The sequence below is a fragment of the Arachis hypogaea genome, chromosome 14 (assembly GCF_003086295.3).
Source record: "Arachis hypogaea cultivar Tifrunner chromosome 14, arahy.Tifrunner.gnm2.J5K5, whole genome shotgun sequence".
NCBI classification, from domain to species: Eukaryota; Viridiplantae; Streptophyta; class Magnoliopsida; order Fabales; family Fabaceae; genus Arachis; species Arachis hypogaea.
In genome coordinates, this window is record NC_092049.1 from 140,836,658 (window position 1) to 140,858,173 (window position 21,516).

The 21,516-nt window shown below is 32.7% G+C and overlaps 1 protein-coding gene and 1 long non-coding RNA gene across 2 annotated transcripts; both read right to left on the reverse strand.

Moving 5' to 3' along the window:
• Positions 1 to 2,757: 2,757 nt before the first annotated feature.
• LOC112798049 (F-box protein CPR1-like) lies at positions 2,758 to 4,640 on the reverse strand. Its single transcript, XM_025841204.3, has 2 exons — positions 3,399 to 4,640; positions 2,758 to 3,156 (listed from the first exon to the last, which is right to left on the reverse strand). The coding sequence occupies exons 1-2, from the start codon at positions 4,597 to 4,599 to the stop codon at positions 3,134 to 3,136; spliced, it is 1,224 nt and encodes a 407-aa protein (XP_025696989.3). The 5' UTR covers positions 4,600 to 4,640; the 3' UTR covers positions 2,758 to 3,133.
• A 12,267-nt stretch (positions 4,641 to 16,907) lies between these two features.
• On the reverse strand, positions 16,908 to 21,206 carry LOC112798054 (uncharacterized). Its single transcript, XR_003199915.2, has 4 exons — positions 20,762 to 21,206; positions 20,576 to 20,659; positions 17,995 to 19,519; positions 16,908 to 17,917 (listed from the first exon to the last, which is right to left on the reverse strand). It is a non-coding gene; the product is annotated as an uncharacterized lncRNA (long non-coding RNA).
• Between the last annotated feature and the right edge of the window lie 310 nt (positions 21,207 to 21,516).

The following is a 21,516-nucleotide window of genomic DNA, read 5'->3' on the forward strand; positions in this document are numbered from 1 at the left end:
ATAATTAGCATCCAGCATGGCTAATTTTTTTATATTAATTAAATATATGTGTAATACATTATTATTGAAAGATTAGGTGTTTTTTTTATATGGTGTTTTATTCAAATCGGACAGTCCGATTTGTTTAAAAAAAAAAATAAACTACAAATCAGAGGGTCCAATTTGTATTTTTTTTTTTTTTTTAAATAAAAATCGGACGGTCCGATTTCAAACATTAAAATTTTTTTATTTTCGAAATCACAAATCGGACCATCCGATTTGTGATTGTTTGTTTAAAAAAAAAAAATAATACAAACAAATGGGTGCCTCCCATTTGTATATCCCATAGTAGTGTGAAACACACCTCCCTTCATAGCTTCTTGTTATACACCTCTCTCTCTCTCTCATACATGAAAAATAATAAACGCATACAGCATAGTCATAACTATAACATGTTATTATACACTATAGCTAGATGCCTAGATGGAACCTTAAATACTAACTAGGTAATGAATCCAAGATTGCTTAATCTTGGCGCATAAAATCAGTTAGAAAATGACATATTCACAAAATTATTGTCTGAATTAAGCCATCACAATCACAAAACTTCATGGCCTGCATAGAACACAAAGAAGATCATCCATCATATCATAATGTGATCAAAATTAACATAAATAAAATGTTACTAGTAAAGCATAAGAGAATACAATGCTCATATCCTTTTCCCTCTGCCCCTTAAGAGTCATTAGGAAGGGGCAACAGATTTTCAACCTAAACAAACCAGCCATATGACAAAGAACATAAATCAAAGGGGTGAAATATTGGTAAGGTTGTATGTTAGGACATTCAATCATAGGATTCAATTTGATGCGATACTCTTTCTACTTGAGACTTGTGTATAGTATAAGACTAGACCAGCTTTTTTTACATGGCACTAAGTAATGTTTCAAGCTGGAATAACCTAATAAGCTATATGAACTTTTCCTTACATCAAAGTAAGTAAGTTGGGACTTGTAATGCAAGCTATCATAACATTTAAGAGAAACAGCAGAAGATGGGAGGTATAAGATTAAGAACTTACTTCCATAGTTCCATTGTTTTGGCCAACATAGTATAGTATTCAATCTCTTGACTTCTTCAATAGTAGGAGTGAACGCGGATCAGATCGGATTGGATATAACCAAAATCTCGATCCGATCCGCACTAGAACCATAGGATCGGATCGAATCTAATATTCGCAATTTTTTAAACTTGGATCCGATCCGCACATTTACGGATCGGATATTGGATATCGAATATATCCGCAAAACACAAAAATATTTTAAAAAGCTTATTTTTATTAAAAAAATAGTAATAAAATTCATATTTTCTACTTTTTTAAATATGTTTACTCTTAAAATAATATTAAACATACTTTTCTTAAATAATAAAATTAAAATAATATAACATATATGATAATTATTAGTTGAAATAAAACATAAGAATTTTAATTATTTATTTATTTATTTTTGTGGATCCGCGGATATGCTAATCAGATAGGCGGATACCTACATAAAATCCGCAATTCAATCCTATACATGTGCTGATCCGATCCGATAGCCTTGCGGATCAAATCCATATCCACAATTTTCAGATTGGATTCGAATAACCGCAGATATGCACATCGGATCCGATCCATAAACACCTCTACTCAATGCGCGGGCAGTTGTTGCCAATGATGATCAATTTCTCTACAAACAATAAAATTTTCACAATCATATTTTAACTATTTTAAACAAAACTCATTCTTGTTCATGATGGTAAATGGAAATGGGCTTCAATTCAAGTTAAATTTGACATAGAATTATTCCATACATATATAGCCAGGTTTTTGGCCTCATCAATTCCCGGACTCTCAAACATTAACCATGCACTTTCATGAATTTAGCTTTTGAATAAAGTTAGAGTAGTTTGGTGGTTAGCTCACTAGTCCGTTGAAATAAATGGCCAAGATTCGAATCCCGCCTTATACATGTAACAACCTGATAGCTAGCGACAAATTCACTAGTCCTCAATTTTGCTTTGTATGGGTAGCAATTAATTGGCCAGTAACAAATTTTTTCAGACACATATTGATTACTTGTATGACATTAAGATAAATCTTATGAGTCTTATTTCATTGTGATATACCTAATAATATTACAAAGGATACACATCAATTAAAAATTATTTAAGGTGTTGCCAAAGCTAACATCTTAACTGAAAGTATACAATCAATAAGAAAAAATATATTTATGTATAGCACTCAGCACAATAACGAAGCATACCTCACCACAATATTAGATTGTAGGAAGCAAGACTGCTATGAATGATTCCCCTAGCATTTGATACATCAAGTTTCACCATGAATAGTCAAAACTCAAATCTGAATCCAACTTGATGCACAATGCATCTTGCTCAGTACTTTTACATTGATCACAAAGTAATAAAACCAATGAGGAATAATGTAGTGCAAAGAATAGCAGAATAGGACCTATCCTTTTAAAACGTGTTTAAGTTGTTTCAGTAACACCTCTACTATATATTCCTTAATTAAGCAGTAAGTTTAATATAAGAATTTTCATAACAATAAGAATTAATAATCTATGGTTTTAAACCAATCAAATTTAATGTTAGATGACTTGAATTTTTCATGAGTAGTGGATTGATTTTCATGTTGTTAAGTTTTCCGGAGAATATGATTGGATACTTGCAACAAACATCATATGGATTAAGGAATGTCATTGCTCGATAAAACAGCCATAAACAGAAATTTTATAAGAGATTCATTTGACAAATTCACTAGACTCCACACCTAACATCTCAAGTTTGCAGGAGAAACGTATTATCTCCAAAAGAATCTACAATTAAAACTTCTAGGATTGGATTCATAAGGTTTTGACATGATAAAAGAAAAGTACATTATGTAATATGCAAAATAAAGCATCTAAAGTTTTACTGTTTTACATAACCAACTAAGAAATAAAACATCTAAAGTTTTGCATAACCAACTAAACTTCATTTGCACTTTCAAATGTTCTTCTTCCCCATGTGTCAAGCTCTTCACTTGTATGTTGGCTCCTAATTCTCTTTTTTTGTTTGATGCTAACCTTTAGCAACATCAGGTTGTTCAAAACTATTCATGGTGAACTTGATGGCCTGCAAAAAAAAAGGCCTCAGGTAAAAGAGTTTTAGACATGAAAATAATATAAACTTCAAAAATGCACCACAAGCCCGGACTACAGAAAGGAAGCAAGACGGTGATCAATGATTCCAAAGCATTGATAAATTCAAATTTCATCATCCAGAAACAAAAGTCACATTTGATTGGAACTTATGCAAAATGCAATGAAAACTAACAGGAATAGCTTCGTTCAAAGCATAGGAGAATGGTTACATACCAATTTCCTTCTTCATCTTCTTCTTGTTATCCTTATCCTTAATGTCACCAGGGAGTGGTAAGAGACTCTCTGTATACACTGTATTGCGTTCACGGCAGGGAAGCTGGCAATACAGACTTTTAAAATGGTTGAGCAGGTCTCCTCTGACATTATATATGAAGTACCCTGTTTTACCATAGCAAGTATAACCTCCTCCAATAATATCCCTATTACTAGATAAGCACAGAGGCCGGAAGTCCATGCAAGGAATCTGATAGAAAGTCCAGGATGAGTGCACTTTATATTCTTTCATCACCCATATATCAGTGTTACAGCTACCATGATTGTGATAATACAAGGCTAGGCAGCCTCCGAGTAGGGCAAGACTTGGATAGGAGTATGACAGTTGTTCGGGTGCAGATATTCTTGAAAAAGTCATTTCCTTGAGATCAAAGATAACAATAGCATCTCTATAATCTTTAAGATCGCAAGGCACCCAATGAAAAGCGTCATTAAAGAACAACCCACGAGAATGATAGCAATAAAAACCCACAAGTTTGGGGACTGCAGCATCAAGATTAATCCATGAATTGGTTCTCAAGGAAAAGCAATCCAAATGATATTGTCCTTCACAATCGCACCAAGCTACAAGAAGTAAGTAATCATTCTGCGATGAATCATAACCAAATCCATGCAGTTGCACACCGTAGGGAATCCTAGGGCCAGGGGGCTTACTACGATGAACAATATGAGAGTAGGATATTCTTTTACTGGATCCAGTGAGTGGGTTCCATACCACAAGAAAATGTGGGTGTCGATGCAAGAGAATAAAGCCTCTGCAGGATCCCAAGACCACAAAACCAGAACGTGCTTTCTTCTTGAAAGGGGGACACACCTCTTTTTGTGATGCACCATTTTCGTCTAAATAAACCAAGTAAGCCATAGTGTCGTTTTTCATGAAGAAGCATGCGTTGGTGGCCGTAGGAGAGTGGTGAAAATGCAATTCCGCAAAGTCAGGATCAGAAATCAGTGAGCACCACACCTTGGAAACGCACCTGAGGCGAGCGAGATGTCTAATCGGCACCAGCAGTAGGATTCTGTGAATGAGGTCAAGAGGGAGGATGTCGTGAATACTCTTGCTCTTGTGATTCATCTTGTTCACAGCGTGCTTCAGCCTCTTCTTTTTATCCACACTTGAATTGTTGAGCTTTTTGCAATTCATATACCAATTCACTCAACTCCGGTTCCTGGGACTTGAAATTACCCTGAGAACCTAAACTAAAAGGGGAAGGGTTAGTTTTGGATTGGCTATTGAAAAAAAAAATAGGATTAATCTCTACTTACAAGTGTTTTAAGCTTACAAGCTTTATAAGTATGAAGAAAAACGAAATCCACTTTTAAATCAATTCAAATCAATTAACACGCAAATATATAACTTCAATTTTTTAAAAAATATATAACGCAATTGATTACAGAAATACACCAAACGATTACAGAAAAGATTATAGAAATACACCCAAACGATTTAAGAAATACACCCAAAACATAGGGGAGACAGTATATTTTTTTTTTAAATCTTTTAATATTTTGCTGGTTAAGGATGAGGCACATGGCAGAGACAATCTAGAAAACAAAAAACTAGAAGAACAATAAAACAGTACCTTGAATAATGTTTCTTGGTTTTTTCTGGTGATTTTTTATGGAGATTTGTATCGTTTCTTCTTGATTTCTTCTACTTTTCGCGAAGAGTTGGAACGTGTCTTTTATTTCGAATGTCCCTTGAATCTTGACGGTTTGCGTTTTGACTGAGGAAGAAGAGGAAGAGTGCGGCATAATGAACGCGTGCGTTGGACGCTCGATTTTAAAGAAGTGCTGCGCGTGTTTTTTTTTTAACTTGGACCAACTTGTATAACTTGTAAGCCAAAAAGGCTTATATGTGTAAAAAGACCATGTGCTCGTGCTTGCAGCTTTCAAAAGATTTGGGTACTTTTAAAAGTACGAAAGAGCTTTTCAAAATTTAAAAGTCTAATATAACCTCATATGTTAACTAATTTTCAAGTTTAATACTTATATTTACGTCTATTATAGTATTTTTAAATTTTAAAAGCTATTAATTGATGTTACTTGTGTTTATTAAAAGCTATCTTTTAAAAGTTAACTTTTATAAATTACTTTTGAAAAGTAAAAACTTTACCAAACTAAGCCTAAATATGTCCATAAAATATCGGATATTTTTATTCCAAAAAAATTTTAATAGGTAGGTTTCTAAATTTAAAAGTACTACTTATTTTTTAATATTTAATATTTGGTCGACTTTTAAATTTAATAATATATTATTTTAACTTTTTAATTAATTATGTCTTCTATTTTTAAAGATTTATTATTATTTAATTAATTTAAATATCTATTTTTATAATAATAGTTGTTTAAAAAATTAAAAAAATTATTTATTTGTTATTTTCTCTCTTTTTTAATACACCATCATCACACCATAAGTACAGGTACTGAATCTCTTTCTCTTTTAACACATCTAAAATTTATAACAATATATAATGCCAATACATGAGTTTGGTGTACAAAATTTTTTTCAGTATTATCCTTTTTAATTAACTTCTTCACTTACCCTTCTCCATTTACCCTCAGTTATTCAGCTCTAAAAAATTTTCACTAATTTTTCCGTTTCTCTCTTCTCATCTCATCTCTTACTAGTATTGTTGAATACAGATAAATTTTTTTTATTTTATTTGTTTTTAATACATTTTATCTTTTCTTAAAGATATCACAAACAAAAATAGACACATACCCAGGATTACTTACCTTCAATATTTTACTTGAGGTACCATATCTAAATTAATTCTTATAAATTATAAATAATAATATTTTCGTTTAGATCTATGTTTTGGTTATTACTATTATATTTTTTTATTTTTAATAACTATGATTTATATAAGAAATTATTTCATTTTTGGTAGAATTTAAAAATACATTAATCTCATACCAATAATATATTTGCTTTTTAAACATTTAGATACTCATGATAACAGTGTAATTAGTCCAAATTCAAGTAATAGATGAAACGGTTATAACATTAGTCGGTATAAAATTATCATTTTTTAAAAGCTTTAACTCATACTTAGTAAACTTTCAATTATTTATAATATAATATGTTACATATATCTATAATACAGTGTATTCTGATTGATAATTGTTCACTTAAAAAATTTACGCTATTAATTTAATATTTGAATTTTTTTTATTATGGTACTATTGTAATGTACTCTAAATTTTTATTATGTATTTATAAATTTAATGAAAATCATTCTTAGAAGAAATATTAATCTTATTTCTTAATTTTTTTTTGTCCAGATAATATTAAATTATTTATATTAAAAGATTTAGATAATTCAAAAAATATTATTTATATATTAATAATCTGTTTGTTAGATACTTAAGTATTAGAATTAGTCCAAATAATATACCAAATGATGATAATATTGCTTAGTTATATATATATATATATCATTAGTTTGTTAATTTTATATTTTGAATTATTTTTCATATTGTACTAGGTTAATGTATTCTAATTTTTTATTGTATATTTATAATTTTAAAAATAAGCATTCTTAGAAGAAATATTAATTTTATTTCTTAATTTTTTTTACTCTGACAAAATTAAATAATTTATATTAAAATATTTAGATAACTCCAAAATTATTATTCATATTATAACAAAATAACAATATACAAAGGGATATGAGAATTTGATGTTTAATTTTTTTTACTATTCAGTGAGTTCTGTATGGTAGTTGTATAAAATATTTATTTTTTTTTGGTGACTGTATAAAATATTTATTTAAAAATATTAATAATTTTTACTTAATTTATATGGTAAATAATAATGTTTTATGTAATTTTATTTTATTTAATATATGATAAATTTATATTCGAATTTTCTTTTATTTTTTTCGACATTGTGGAATGAAATAGTCTCATTGTATCATTGACAACTTTGATTTCTATCGTAATAACTATTTTTTCTACTAATTTTTATTTACTATTTTTTATTTCTGTCATAATAACTATTTTTTATTTTAATAATAATTGTTCCATGGAGAGGAGTGTATCTAAATTAATAGAGTAAAAAATTAAAGAAAGGTTACACATGATTTTTTTTTTTTTAGAACTATTACCGAAATACAAATGAAAATGAGATAGAGAATATGAGTTGTCGTTCACAATGGAAGTGGTTTCTTTATGAACGCATGTACGGGAGAAGTTCTATCATAAAAGATAATATTAAAATTTAAATTTAGATACTAAAACTTTGAAGTGAATCATACTCAGTAAATTATGTGCAATTATTCTCATGTACAATAGTAGCTATTTTATAAAATATTTATTTATTTATTTTTAAAAATAAATTTTTTTCATTCTAAAAGTATTGGTATTTTTTATTTAATTTATAGTGCAAATAATATTTTATTTTATCTTATTTAATACCTAATAAATCTAGATTCAAATTTTCTTTTTTTTTGGTTGAATTGAAATAATGCTATTATATGATTGATAATTTTAATTTTTGTCATAATAACTTTTTTTTTCCTATTATAATGTTACGGATTAAATATTTTTTAATTTAATTTATACTGTAAATAATAATATTTTATTTCATTAGTTACCTGATAAATTAAAAGAGGTATACGAGCTTGATGTCCAATTATTTTTTTTTATTTTCTCCCATCACTATAACCCAAAACAAGAGATGCACTTATTATTATTTCTATTGTAGAGTTATTGTTATTTTTACTATCTCATATATATTGCTTCGTACTCTTTTATTATATTATTATTGTTATCTTTTTTTTCATTTTTATTCTCACTCTTTCTTGTATTTTTTTTTCATTTATATAGACATAGATATTTATTATAAAAATAAAATTTTTACAATCAATAAAAGGTAAAGGTATATCTTAGTTGGGATGTATCATTATTTAATGCTAAAATAATATACAAAATACTATTGAAATATATTGTGATATATATATACTATAAATGATAAGAAGAAAGATTCCAACCGTAACAAAATATATGAAAAGATGATCAATTAATTATATCAATGAGACTAATATATAATAAATTAAGTATTACTATATTAATGACGTGACAATGGCATGATACCTATAATAAAGAATCAATTATTCAATCTAATTGAATAATCTTGAATTGTTTATATAATTATTTTTATGGTCAATAACTGACAATTTTTCAAGATTCAAAAAATTATTGATAATAAGATGTGTGATGAATTACGAAAAAAAAATTTTAGATACACAATTTTTATATTTTCCTATTTTATTTATTAATTATTTTTATAGTTTGATATTTAAAAACGAAAAAAATAAGCATTCTCATTTCTTTTGTTTTTTCACTGGAAAAATGAAGGCTTCTTTAGATTCAAATCCATATTTTGGCCTACCACTTAAAAAAATTAAGACAAATATAAATATCCATGACATTTAAGCAAAATTATATTTTGTAAATAACTAACATCCATCTTGGTTTATATATACTCTTTTTGAAGTAGACTAATATTATTATCATTATTTTTTGAACTATGTTTTTTCTGATAATATATATATATATATATATATATATATATATATATATATATATATATATATAGATATCTTTATTGTGTGTTTTTATAATTTAACATTTTAAAAATATTTTATAATAATTTTAAAGTAAAAAATGATATAAATAAGATATCATTAATATTAAAATAATAAAAAATACTTATCTAATAAATTTGAAGAGTGAATAATATACTAAAAAAAAATTATTTAAAAAACAATAAAAAAGCGGCTGAATAAGCACCATAATACCTGTTGAAAATGCCCGCAATACATCGAAATTTATATCATATGATTTGTTTACAATTCTAAATTTATAAGATTACACATCCAAAATTATAAGATTACACAACTAAAATCACAAGATTACATACCAAATAATTGATAGACAACAAAAATCATCAATAAGAACGAATAAATTCTCAACACTTACAAGAACAATAATACTTTCATATCTAATTTTTGAAAAATTAGAAATGGCACAGCAAAAACACAACTACATCCAATATTAACATGAATAACATGAACACATCTAAAATTAGATCATTACACATCCAAATTACACTAATATTTTAAATCTGAAATCAACAAAGAAGTAAAAATTAGAGTTTAAAACATCCACATTACATGTAGTGCATGTTTGGGCGCCATTATTTTGTTAAAAAAAGATTTTTTTCAATAAAAAAGATCTTTTTTTATTTTTTAACGTGTTTGACAAATTTCTAGTAGTAAAAGTAAAAACACTAGTAAAATAAAATAAAAAAATCTTTTTTGAGAAGCTGTAATTTACATCTTTTTTTAAAAGATCTTTTTTTCTTAAAAAAAGATGTTTTTCGTGCATGTTTGGGCGCCATTATTTTGTTAAAAAAAGATCTTTTTTCAATGAAAAAATATCTTTTTTTTATTTTTTAACGTGTTTGGCAAATTTCTAGTAGTAAAAGTAAAAGCACTAGTAAAAAAAAAAAATCTTTTTTGAGAAGCTGTAATTTACATCTTTTTTTAAAAGATCTTTTTTTCTTTAAAAAAAGATGTTTTTTATGTAATAAATAAACAAAAAAGTACTTTTATATTGTTATACCCAAACATAATTGATTGATAAAAAAATCTTTTTACATGAGATATCCAAACATAAAATTACTTTTACTTTTCTATAAGATCTTTTAAAAAAAGATAATTCGAAAAAAGATCTTTTTTTTAAAAGCTCACTCAAACAAGTCCTTATTTTACAAAACCTCCAATCATACATAGTTGTGCAAGCAGACTTACTTTAGACGGAGAAGAATCTCGACGGTGAAAGAGACCCAAAACGAAAGAGGCGTGCGGGGGAGCTGGGTCGCCAATGTAGCTGTGCATCGCAGATGGAGAAGTTCTTCGCAGGGGAGGGGGAGCTCGTCGCGGGAGGAGGTTCGCGGTGTAGGGGAAGACGAACGCGGCGAAGAGAGGAGCTCTGGGTTTTTTAGTTTTTACAGAGAAAAGGTTTTTTTTTAGTTACCACAGAGAAAAGGTGACTAGTTGAAATATGTATTTAAAAGAATATTTAGGATTTTATTTATGATGTGTTAGTATTAAGAATGTTTAAATTTAAAATTTCAAGTTGATGGAAGAGGATTGAATCTTGTTAGTTGGAAGGTACTGGTTACTCCAAAAAAATATGGAGGTTTAGGGATTAGAGATCCTTATTGTGTAAATATTGCTCTTCTTGGGAAGCTAGTTTGGACTTTCTTCCAGCAGCCAAACAAGCTATGGGTCCAATTGTTGGATGCCAAATACCGATCATCTCTATATGACTGTTTTAGTTATCCTAAGAACAAGGACTCTCCCATTTGGAGGTGTCTTTGCAAGGCTTGGGAAGTGTTGAAGGATGGGTTTGCTTGGAGTATTGGAGATTTGAACCAGAATTTTTGGTTTTCTAGCTGGAGGAAAGAAGGACGGTTATCTAATGAGATCGATTATGTTCACATTTCTGATTCGAATCTCCGGATACAGGATATTTGGTCGGTTGGTAGGTGGCATTTGGATACTCTTTATTCTCCTTTATCTCAAAATCTGAAAGATAATATTCTTTCTTACAATCCAGATGAACAAGCAGGTCCGGAAGTGGGTTGGTATTGGAGTGGGTATGCTGCCAAAGTCTATAACTCTCGCAATGGTTACTTGTGGTTGTGTAAGCAGCTGTTTGGTTGGGAGGAGCGGGAGAATTGGCTTTGGCTTTGGCGCCAGCTTGTTCCGGAAAAGCATAAATTTTTGGCTTGGTTGTGTCTTAAGGAGGCTCTTCCTACTGCAAGTTTTCGCTTTAGAAGAGGGATGTCGTCGTCGGATAAGTGTCCAAGATGTCTTTCTAGCCAGGAATCGGTTTTACATTGTATTCGGGATTGTCCCAAAGCTCAGCTTGTCTGGCATAGGTTGGATATTTCTTGTCATCCTTTGGATTTGAAGAACTGGTTCTTGTATCATAGCAGAGAGCATCCGTTCAAGTTCTTTTCGGGACTTTGGTGGATATGGCGAGCAAGGAATAATGACATCTTTAATCCCGATTAAACTTGGCCTCCGGAAAAAGTGATTTGTCTGGCATTAACTTCAGAAAAAGAGCTTAGGAATATCTTTGAATTACAACGTATGTCCCTTACCTCTACACTAAATGGTTTTTGGAATCCCCCATCCATTGGTACTTTTAAGATTAATTGTGATGCTAGTTATTTTGGTTCGGTGATAGTGTTGGTTTTGCTTGTGTTATTAGAGATTGTAATGGGAGCTGGCAAAGGGGGTGTTTGGGAATGATTGAGAGTAATAGTATTCTTCAAGGAGAATTGTTTGCTATTTGGAGAGGATATCTCTTAGCTTGGGATGTGGGTCAACGAGATGTTATTTGTGAGACGGATTGTGTGGAAGCATTTAATCTTGTTACTCAAGATGGTTTTGGGTTTATTGATCCACTGGTGCTCAAAATAAGAGATATCATGCATTGAAATTGGCGGGTTGACTTTCGTTTGATTATGAGAGATGCAAACACGGTGGCAGATACTATGGCAAAGATGGCGATGAAGTTACAACTTTCGCATGTGGAGCTTCTTTCACCTTGGGAGGAGTTTAAGAGTAGTCTTAAACGGGACTGTCCCTCTATTTAGGCAGTTCCTTGTTTTGTTTGTTTTGTTTTTCTTTGTTTAATTTATTTCAGTCACCAAAAAAATTTAAAATTTTAATTTTAATTTGGTTATTCTGTTTTTTTATATTTGTTTTTAAATTAAAAAAAGACAATAAATGTATTTTTTTGGTGACTACAATAAATGAATTTGGATGTGTTTGTTTTAATTTTTTTAAATTAATGTTAAAAAAATTGAATAAATAACAATATTTAAAGAATACTTATTTACATTGTTATGAATTTTACAAAAATAAAACATATAAGTCCTATTTTTAAGAATTTATTTTGAAAAGTGTATAAATTAATAAAGTTAGATTTATTTAGTATTCCTATTTAGTTCAATAATAAATCTCTCTAAATTAAACTATTTTATTCAATATATTTTTTACTCTCACATTCTAATTATTTATTCAATATTTTCTACTTTTATCTTTTACAAAATATTGTGCAATTAACATCAAAATATTTATACTATAAAAAATTAATCAAATAAAAATATTCGAATAAACAATTTTTTTAATCAATTCCTAAACGGCCATAGTTTTATTTTCTTTCTTGTTTTTGTTTTTTTTTAAATCTTTTGTTTTGGTATATTTTATATGCAAAAAATTACCTTAAAAAACTATGGAGTAAAAGACAAATAGGTCCCTAACCTTTTAAAACGCGGACATTTTCGTCCCTTAAGATTGGAAAATACATTTTGATCCCCCACGTTTTAAAACGGCCGACAATTATACCCCTCCGTCCGTTTTGGGCCAAAAACGGCAACGGAACCAGTTGACATGGAGGGGGTAGAGAATGACGTGTCCATTACGCTTGCTGAAGTGGATTTGGATGAATTATTAGTGGACAAATTCGTCCCTTAAGTGCAAAACGACGCCGTTTCCACCATCCCCCATATTTGAAGCTTCGCAATCCCCATAACACCCAAGAGTGACTCCACATATTACAGAAAACCCTATCAGAACACGAACGCCCTTCTCTCTCCAAAAAAAGAACGACTTCCTACAGTTGAAAGGGGTGGTGTGGTCAGTCGACGTGGTTGTTGTTGAAGGTTATGGCAAGCTTTGCGTGGAGAGGAAGCTACCATCATCTACAGAGGTAAGGGTGACAATGAAGAGTATGTATGTTGTTTAACTGAGAATGCATGGGGTTAGGATATGGGGTGACTGCATGTTTTTTTTTTTTTTTTTGGTAAAAGAATGAGGAAAAGCTATGTGAAGTTAACTGATTTCGAAATTCTGATTAGGTAGGGTTTAATCTCTGATTTATGTACTTGTGGATAATGTAGATGGATGATATGTATGTGGTACCTGTTTTTCACCACGGAGGCCGTTTTGGTAGAAAACCCTGTGGAACTCTTGAGTATATTGGTGGAAAAGTTAAAAAATTTTCGAAGATGGACTTAGACTTCGTGAATTTTGGAGATTTGGTGACATTGTTCAAGGGTTTAGGGTATGCATCATATAGGGCAGTGTATTGGTTTGACCCAACTAGCAGTGATCTTGAGGCTGGACTGCACATTCTGAGAGGAGATGCAGGCATCAATGAACTTCGAGAGAATAAGATGAAGAATTTAACCACGGATGAATTCTACATATACTTCGACCATCCCGTTGATGAGCCACAGATAGTGGAAGAAGGGGCTGCGGCAGAAGCAGGGGTGGAAGAGTTTGATGACCCTATTGATGTGGACAGCATCATGAGAAAGCTCCAATCATCACCATCCATAGAAGCTGATGGGCAAGAAAGTGAAGAGGATGAAATGTATAAACCTCCTCAAACTGACTCGGAGACTGTTTCAGATGAGGGCTGTTCTAGTGTTGATGAGGAAGATGATAGGATGAGGAAAAAAAGAAGTCTGAAAGGAAAAGACAAGGTTCTGCCAAAGAAAAATATCAGTGTGAAAGAAGGGACAGGGGCAGAGTCAAGTGGAGTTAAAAACAGAGGTGGAGTAAGGAGTGCAAGTGGTAGTGCTGCCAAAGGTGATGGGCCTACTGTGAAGACCAGAGGAACTGCCAAGTCCAAAGAAACTAGGCCAAGAGAAAAGCCCAAAAAGACCAGGCCTGCTGCGAAGCCCAAAAGGAATGGGCCTAATGCAAATCAACAAAGAAGTAGGCCTGCTGTACATGCTGAAGAAGCTGTGCCTACTGTGCAATCCAGGGATATGCCTCCAATTGGACTCTATGTGAGTGAGGAGGTTTCAGATGATGATGATATGATTTATGAGTATGCATCAGAGGGACTTCACACACCAGTGTCTTCAGAGGATGAGGGAGAGAAGCATGAGTTTCCAGTTTTTAATGAAGAGTATGGGTTCGGGGAGGGTAGGTTCGAGATTGGAACCAAGTTTGCAACAATTGATGGGTTCAAAGAAGTGGTAAAAGATATGTTCATTTCTGAAGGGAGGGAACTCGTGTGGATAAAAAATGATAAAGAAAGGGTGAGGGTTGGCTGCAGGGGTGAAAACTATCCATGGCTAGCACATCTATCCTACAACAAAAAATTGTTATGTTATTAGGTAAAGACTTACAAGGCAGAGCATACATGTGCTAGAGACCTGGGCAGTAATGTTGCTGATCAACACTAGGTCAGCAAGAAAGTGGAGAAGAGGATGGCATGTCAACCTCATATGACAACTAATGAGGCAATTGAATTTCTTAGAGAAGAGTTTAATCTAGTGTTGCATCCGAAGATGGTTTACAGGGCAGTGAAAGAGGCCAAAGAGAGAATTATGGGAAATGAAAAGGAACAGTATGGGAAGCTTAGGGACTATGGCATGGAGATCATTAAGAGTAATTTGGGCTCGACTGCAAGAGTTGATGTGATACCAATCTCTCAATCCCTACCTGTCTTTGACAAAATATATATCTGCTTTGAGGGTTGTAAGCAAGGCTTTAAAACTGGGTGTAGGCCTTTCATACATCTAGATGGAGAATTTTTGAAGACATACCATGGAGGCCAACTACTGTCAGCAGTGGCACAGGATGCGAATAACCAATTCTATGTAGTGGCATATGGAGTTGCAAGATCGGAGACGAAGGAATCATGGAAATGGTTCCTCACACTGCTTTAAGAAGATCTGGGTGATGCACATCAATTTGGTTGGACTTTATGTCCCACCAACAAAAGGTTAGACTTCTAAATTATTGCATATTAGTGTAGCATGTTAAATTACTGCATATTAGTGTAGGATATTAATTTACTGCATGTATGTGTTAGAAATTAAATTTCTGCATATTAGTGTAGCATATTAAATTACTGCATGTATGTGTTTGAAATGGAATTTACTGCATATATGTGTTTGCAATGGATATTACTGCATATTAGTCTATGAAATTTTGAATACTGCATATATGTGTTTGCAATTGAAGTTACTGCATATTAGTGTATGAAATTTAAACTGCTGCATATATGTGTTTGCAATATTATGTGTTGGCAGGGTCTGCTACCAGCCTTAAAGGAGGTAATGCCGAGAGCACATCATCGGAACTGTGTCATGCATATGTAGAAGAACTTCATAAATAGGTTCAAAGATATGCACATTAGAGACATAGTATGGGACTGTGCTAGGTGCACAACTGAACTAGAGTTCAAAGAGACCATGGAGAAGCTGAAGGGGGTGAATAAGGTGGCATGGGAGTATCTGATGAGATTTGAACCAGCCACTTGGGTTAAGGCTTTCTTCAGTCATGGCCCCAAGGTGGATAACCTAACTAACAACATGTGCGAAGTATTTAATGCAAAAGTGGTTAAGTACAAAATGAAGCCAGTTTTAAATATGTGTGAGGAAATTAGGTGCTACCTAATGCGGAGAATGACTAAGCATATTAGGCTGTTAGAGCGCCATAGTGGAAAGCTTGCACCCGTCTAGGAGAAAAGGTTGCAGAGGCGGATAAAACCCAGCAGTAGGTGGATTGCCGAGTGGGTGGGAGATAACGAACGAAAAAGATTTCAAGTTAGCAGAAAGCAGACCAAAGTAGATGTGGATTTGATCAAACACACTTGTTCATGCAATGTTTGGCAATTGACCGGTACATAGTTTATTTTGAATGATTTTCTTTAAGGCTGATCTTATATAATGCTAGGTAATATGTTATGTGATTTTGATTCAGGAATGCCATGCATTCACGGTATTACTGCAATTAGAAAGAGGCATGACCAGGTAGATGATTATGTGCATCCCTGGTTATGTATGGAATCTATTCACAAGACATATGCACATTGCATAAAACCAGTTTCAAGTGAGAAATTTTGGATAACCACTGACCAGCTGAGGCCTGCTCCACCACACATCAAGCGACCTATTAGGAGGCCAAAGGTACACAATCGCAACAAGGATCCTGCTGAGTCTCATATTCAGGGTGACAAGCTTAAGAGAAGCTTTCAAGTGACATGCAACAAGTGCAATGAGAAAGACCATAACTATAAGACCTGTAAGGGAGCACCAAGCAACCCAAATTGGAAACCAAAAAAGAAAAAAGCTAAGAAGACTGCTGACAACACACAACCCTTGGTGCTGCTTCCCCTTTCACAATCAGCCCCTCAACCAGAGATATCCCTGCTATGCTTTAGGATAAATCTGTACATTTTAAATTTTGTCAGTGGTTACGATGTCATTATAATTTTTTTTAAGGATTAATTTGTCCATGTTGTTTCCTTGTTGGATCTATGTTGCATAGGATGAAAACCAGACACAGACTGAAAGTTTTGCTGAGAATAATGCTGCGCAAGAAAAGTCTCCAGTAAGCCCCCCTAAATAATACACTCATAATGCCAATCACTTTATTCTTGTCCATGCATTTGAACAACTGAATAATTCGGTTACTTTTGCAGAATGATGTCATCAGCCAGAATGCTGCAGCAACAACACCATCTGCTCCAGTCCAACCTCTATTCAGGCCTCCATCCCAGCTGCCAAGAATGGGTCAACCCAAAACCCCTGCTGCTGCCTCTAAATTCAGACCCAAGCAGACAATCAGAAGGCCCCGAACAAGTGCAAATCCACCTTCAAATCCACTACCAACTCCACCCCCAGATACAACCCAGACTCAAAGCATCAGTGCCAGTGTCGCTACATTAGAAGAGACCTTGAAAGTTGCTGGTAGTGAGGCCATAGGAATGAATTTCATCCCAACTCCTGGATCCAACAATCAGAAGAACTGAACACTACTGAATGAATTTCTATTTTTTTGTCCTAGTCTTTAGTATGAATTAAACAACACTGTCTACTTATTGTAGTTTGGCAAACTTGTTTACATGCCAACCAGATGTTTTGTTATTTTGTGGCAAACTTATGCTGTTATGTTTTGGATTAAGACAGATACATTGTTGTTTATATTTTGGTCATAATCTATGCAGAAGTACTACCTTATATAATAGCTGATTCACAGTATTTTTTACTTGTTCAACAATGGCAATTTTCATTACATCATCAACATTGTACATCAATTCATTCTCACCACTTTAAGAAACATACAACAACAAGAAAAACAACTACACTAATCAAAGCAATATGCCACATACTTATTTTTTTCCTTCTCCATACATAATAGTTTCCTCTCCAACTCTTCCATTTTTTTCTCCAGTTCCTGACTTCGCACCAGTTGAATTTTTGTTTCCAATTCCTGACTTCGCACCACTTGATCTTCAACGTCTACCCCTCCAACATCATCCACAGCACCCAATGCTTCAGACTCCATGGCCCTAATTTTTTTCAGGTGTTCATCAAGCCAGACAAAGTACCGGCAATACCGTTCTTTAACCTAGAGCAATTTTTCAGATAACGCCGTAATTAGACACAGAACAGTCTCATCCAACTACTATCAAAATAATCACTCACCTTGAAGAATGGACACCCGAGAAACATCCTATTGGGATTAGATGCTGTTCTTGACTTGTAAAGAATGGCATAAATGCCGCAGAAGCACTTCGCGGCAACCCCATCTCGATCACATCCTCCTGCAACAGCGCATGAAGATCCCCGTCCAGGTCTTGTGCATGAAGAGCCCCCCTCACTCATCATGGACGATCGCACCAGCAGCGGCCATGGCTTCCACCTTGCATTTTGATGAAATAGGGCTCACTGGTGGAAACGGCGTCGTTTTGCACTTAAGGGATAGATTTGTCCACTAATAATTCGTCCCAATCCACTTCAGTAAGTGTAACGGACACGTCATTCTCTACCCCTCCATGTCAGTTGGCTCCGTTGCCGTTTTTGGCCCAAAACGGACGGAGGGGTATAATTGTCGGCCGTTTTAAAACGTGGAGGATTGAAATGTATTTTCCAATCTTGAGGGACAAAAATGTCCGCATTTTAAAAGGTTAGAGACCTATTTGTCTTTTACTCAAAACTATGTTATATTCTTCATTTTAAACTTTTGTAGTTTGACATACAAGGTGATTAAGCATTAATTTATTTTTGTTTGAATCTGCCATAATTTGCTAGAGAACTATTTAAAACCAATCGCGTTAAGAGCAAGATTAAAAAGAAAAGTGTATATTTTGTGTATGTAATTGATAAAATAAAACATCTTTAAGTTTTACATAGCCAATTTTACTTGTACATTCATTATCTCATCTTTAGTCATTAAACAACCAAATAAAAAAATATAGAAGCAAGCAAATTAAGTAGTCTTTTCTATTATGATACTTTGATAGAGGCCTAGAAAAAACAGGAGAAATAATAAGTGACACAAGACTGGTATTAGTGTCCACAATATAGTTTACAATACGAAATTTGTAACAATTCTAAAAGTTGTAAAAGCCTATACTCAAGACAGTTAAATTTTTGTAATTATGTGTACATGTTTGAGCCCTAAATACACAATACTAAGTGTATATTTAAACCCTCATTGCACACTCATAATCATAATTCATAACACATCAAAAAGCCAATTAGAAAACTGAATTAAAAACCTACATCATAAAGAAATTTATTACATTTAAAAATTAATATTGTAGAGAATATATAAAAATTGACAATTTCATCCAAATATTCTATCATTATTGTATCACCTTTACTATCAGAATGCTATGCTTCCGGTTATGTTACTCTAATAACAAAACTATTATGACGATTTTCATATACATAATAATAAAATAGGAGCCTTTAACTCAAAATCGTATTGCTGTTTTCTTTGAAAATACAAAAATATTTTTTCATGAAAACAAACAAGCATATACATATATATAAAACTTCTTAATCAAACAACTTATAAATGTGAGTGTTCCATAGCTTGGAAACGCACCTGACACACACAAGGTGTTTGATGGGAACCCTCAGTAAGATTGTCGTTTCAGCTCTGGAGGAAGGAGATTGTTGGTGCTCTTGAGCTTCTTCTGCTCCATGCTCGATTGCTTCATTACTGTTATCCAATAATGTTAGGACTTTTAGCAAGTAAGAAGATTCATATGCCTATTCCATCAATCCAGTTAAAAAGACGATCATTTTCCTGCGTTTTTTTGTTCTCTTTTCAGTTTCTAGAAATAATGCAACTTTGGAAACGGTTATTTGGAAGCAATTTACAGCAACCATAATTTTTTTTTTGAGTTACTGTTGATTTTGGTCAAAGGTTTCAACCAATGAACAACAAATCCTAATTCAAGGATTAATGTGATTTCATAATAAGCATTTGCTGAATTCAAGTTTACCATCAAAATTCATTAGTAGTTACAACATACAAGATAACAATTTTAATTCCTATTGTATGAAGACTTACTGATCTTTTTAAGGTTAACAAAAAGCTTTAACATTGGAAAAGGGGTTTATTATCCACTAGTGGTAGAGAGACTCTTATTAAAGCAGTCGTATCGGTGGTTCCTATCTACACTCTAAGCTGTTTTAAACTTCTAGAATTATTCTTGGAAGAACTACAAAAGGCTATGCTACAGTTCTGGTGGGGTCAAAAAGCCTCTGAAAAGCGGATGCATTGGGTTGGTTGGCAGATTTCATGTAGGCCAAGGAGTCAGGGAGGGCTAAATTTCAAGGACCTCAAAGCCTTCAACCTTGCTATGCTAGCCAAGCAAGGTTGGAGACTTTTGACTTGTCCAAACTCTCTGATTGCCAAAGTTTATAAGGCTAAATATCACAGATTCTCAACATTCCTAGAAGTGCAGGCAGGCCATAACTCATCCTGGGGTTGGAGAAGTGTGTTGGATGGCAGGAAAGTACTGGAAAAAGGTATTCTCTGGAGAGTAAGAGGGGGTCAACTGATCCGGATAAAAGAAGATTCATGGGTTAAGGACTTTCTAGCAATTTCTCCAATTATTGATACAGATTCAAGTTATACACCAGTTCGAGTCTCAGAGTTAATCCTACCAACTAGATAGTGGAACCAAACAAAAATCAGACAGTTCTTCACCACAGACACCACAGAATCAATTCTCAACACCACAATCCATGAAGGAGAGGATTCAGTTACCTGGATGAAGGAGAAAATGGTGGATATTCAGCGGATTCTGGATACCGGTTAGCCTTCCAATTTTTTCATCCTCCAATTGACTTTCTGAAATTTACAGAAACAAATCTCTTTGGTCAAGTATATGGAAGCTTAAAAATCAGCCAAAAGTTAAAAACTTCATATGAAAATTCATACATGAAGGGTTACCTGTTCGGAGCAAGCTTCACTCCAGGATTCCGAACATAAATTCAAAATGCCCAAGGTGTGAGGAAGAAGAGGAATCAGTTACCCACTGTCTACTAACTTGTCCCGATTCCCTGGAAGCCTGGCAGAAAGTCCAAATTCAAGTTCCAGAAGAAATGAATTGGTGGCCAATTTACTCTGGCAACTTTGGAAAGCAAGAAATGAATTGGTTTTTGGAGGAGTTCGACGATCACCATCTCTCAGTGTGAAGCTAGCACAGACAATGATAACTGAGAGAAAGAGGACGACCTAATTTTCCCAATTGACTTTTTCCCAAATTGTAATAGCCATTATTCTTAGTTAGACACTGGTGGAACCATTCCAATTTCTTTTTGCCTGTTGTTCGAATTTAGACCTTTCATCATTTTAATAAAACTACCTATCTTAGCCAAAAAAAAGACTCACTGATCTTTTCATCATGCATCACAATGCAAGTTAATAGAAATAAATGCTTAGCTTGTTTCTTTTGTCTTAAGACTTCTAGTGTTGACAGTAGTAAAAACCACTTTAGCCAAGGGAAAAAATTGTTCATTATATTTTAGTATTTTTTGTTTTATTTTTCCTTTTTTCATGAAATCTTATAAATAGAAAATACTAAAACTTTAAACAAAATATTTTCACAAACCAAATAAATCATAAATTTAACCAATTTTTAATGTTAGTTTGACAAGGTGCATTAAAAAAATTAATTTCTCATTGTGAAGTGAAAGTAGGTAACC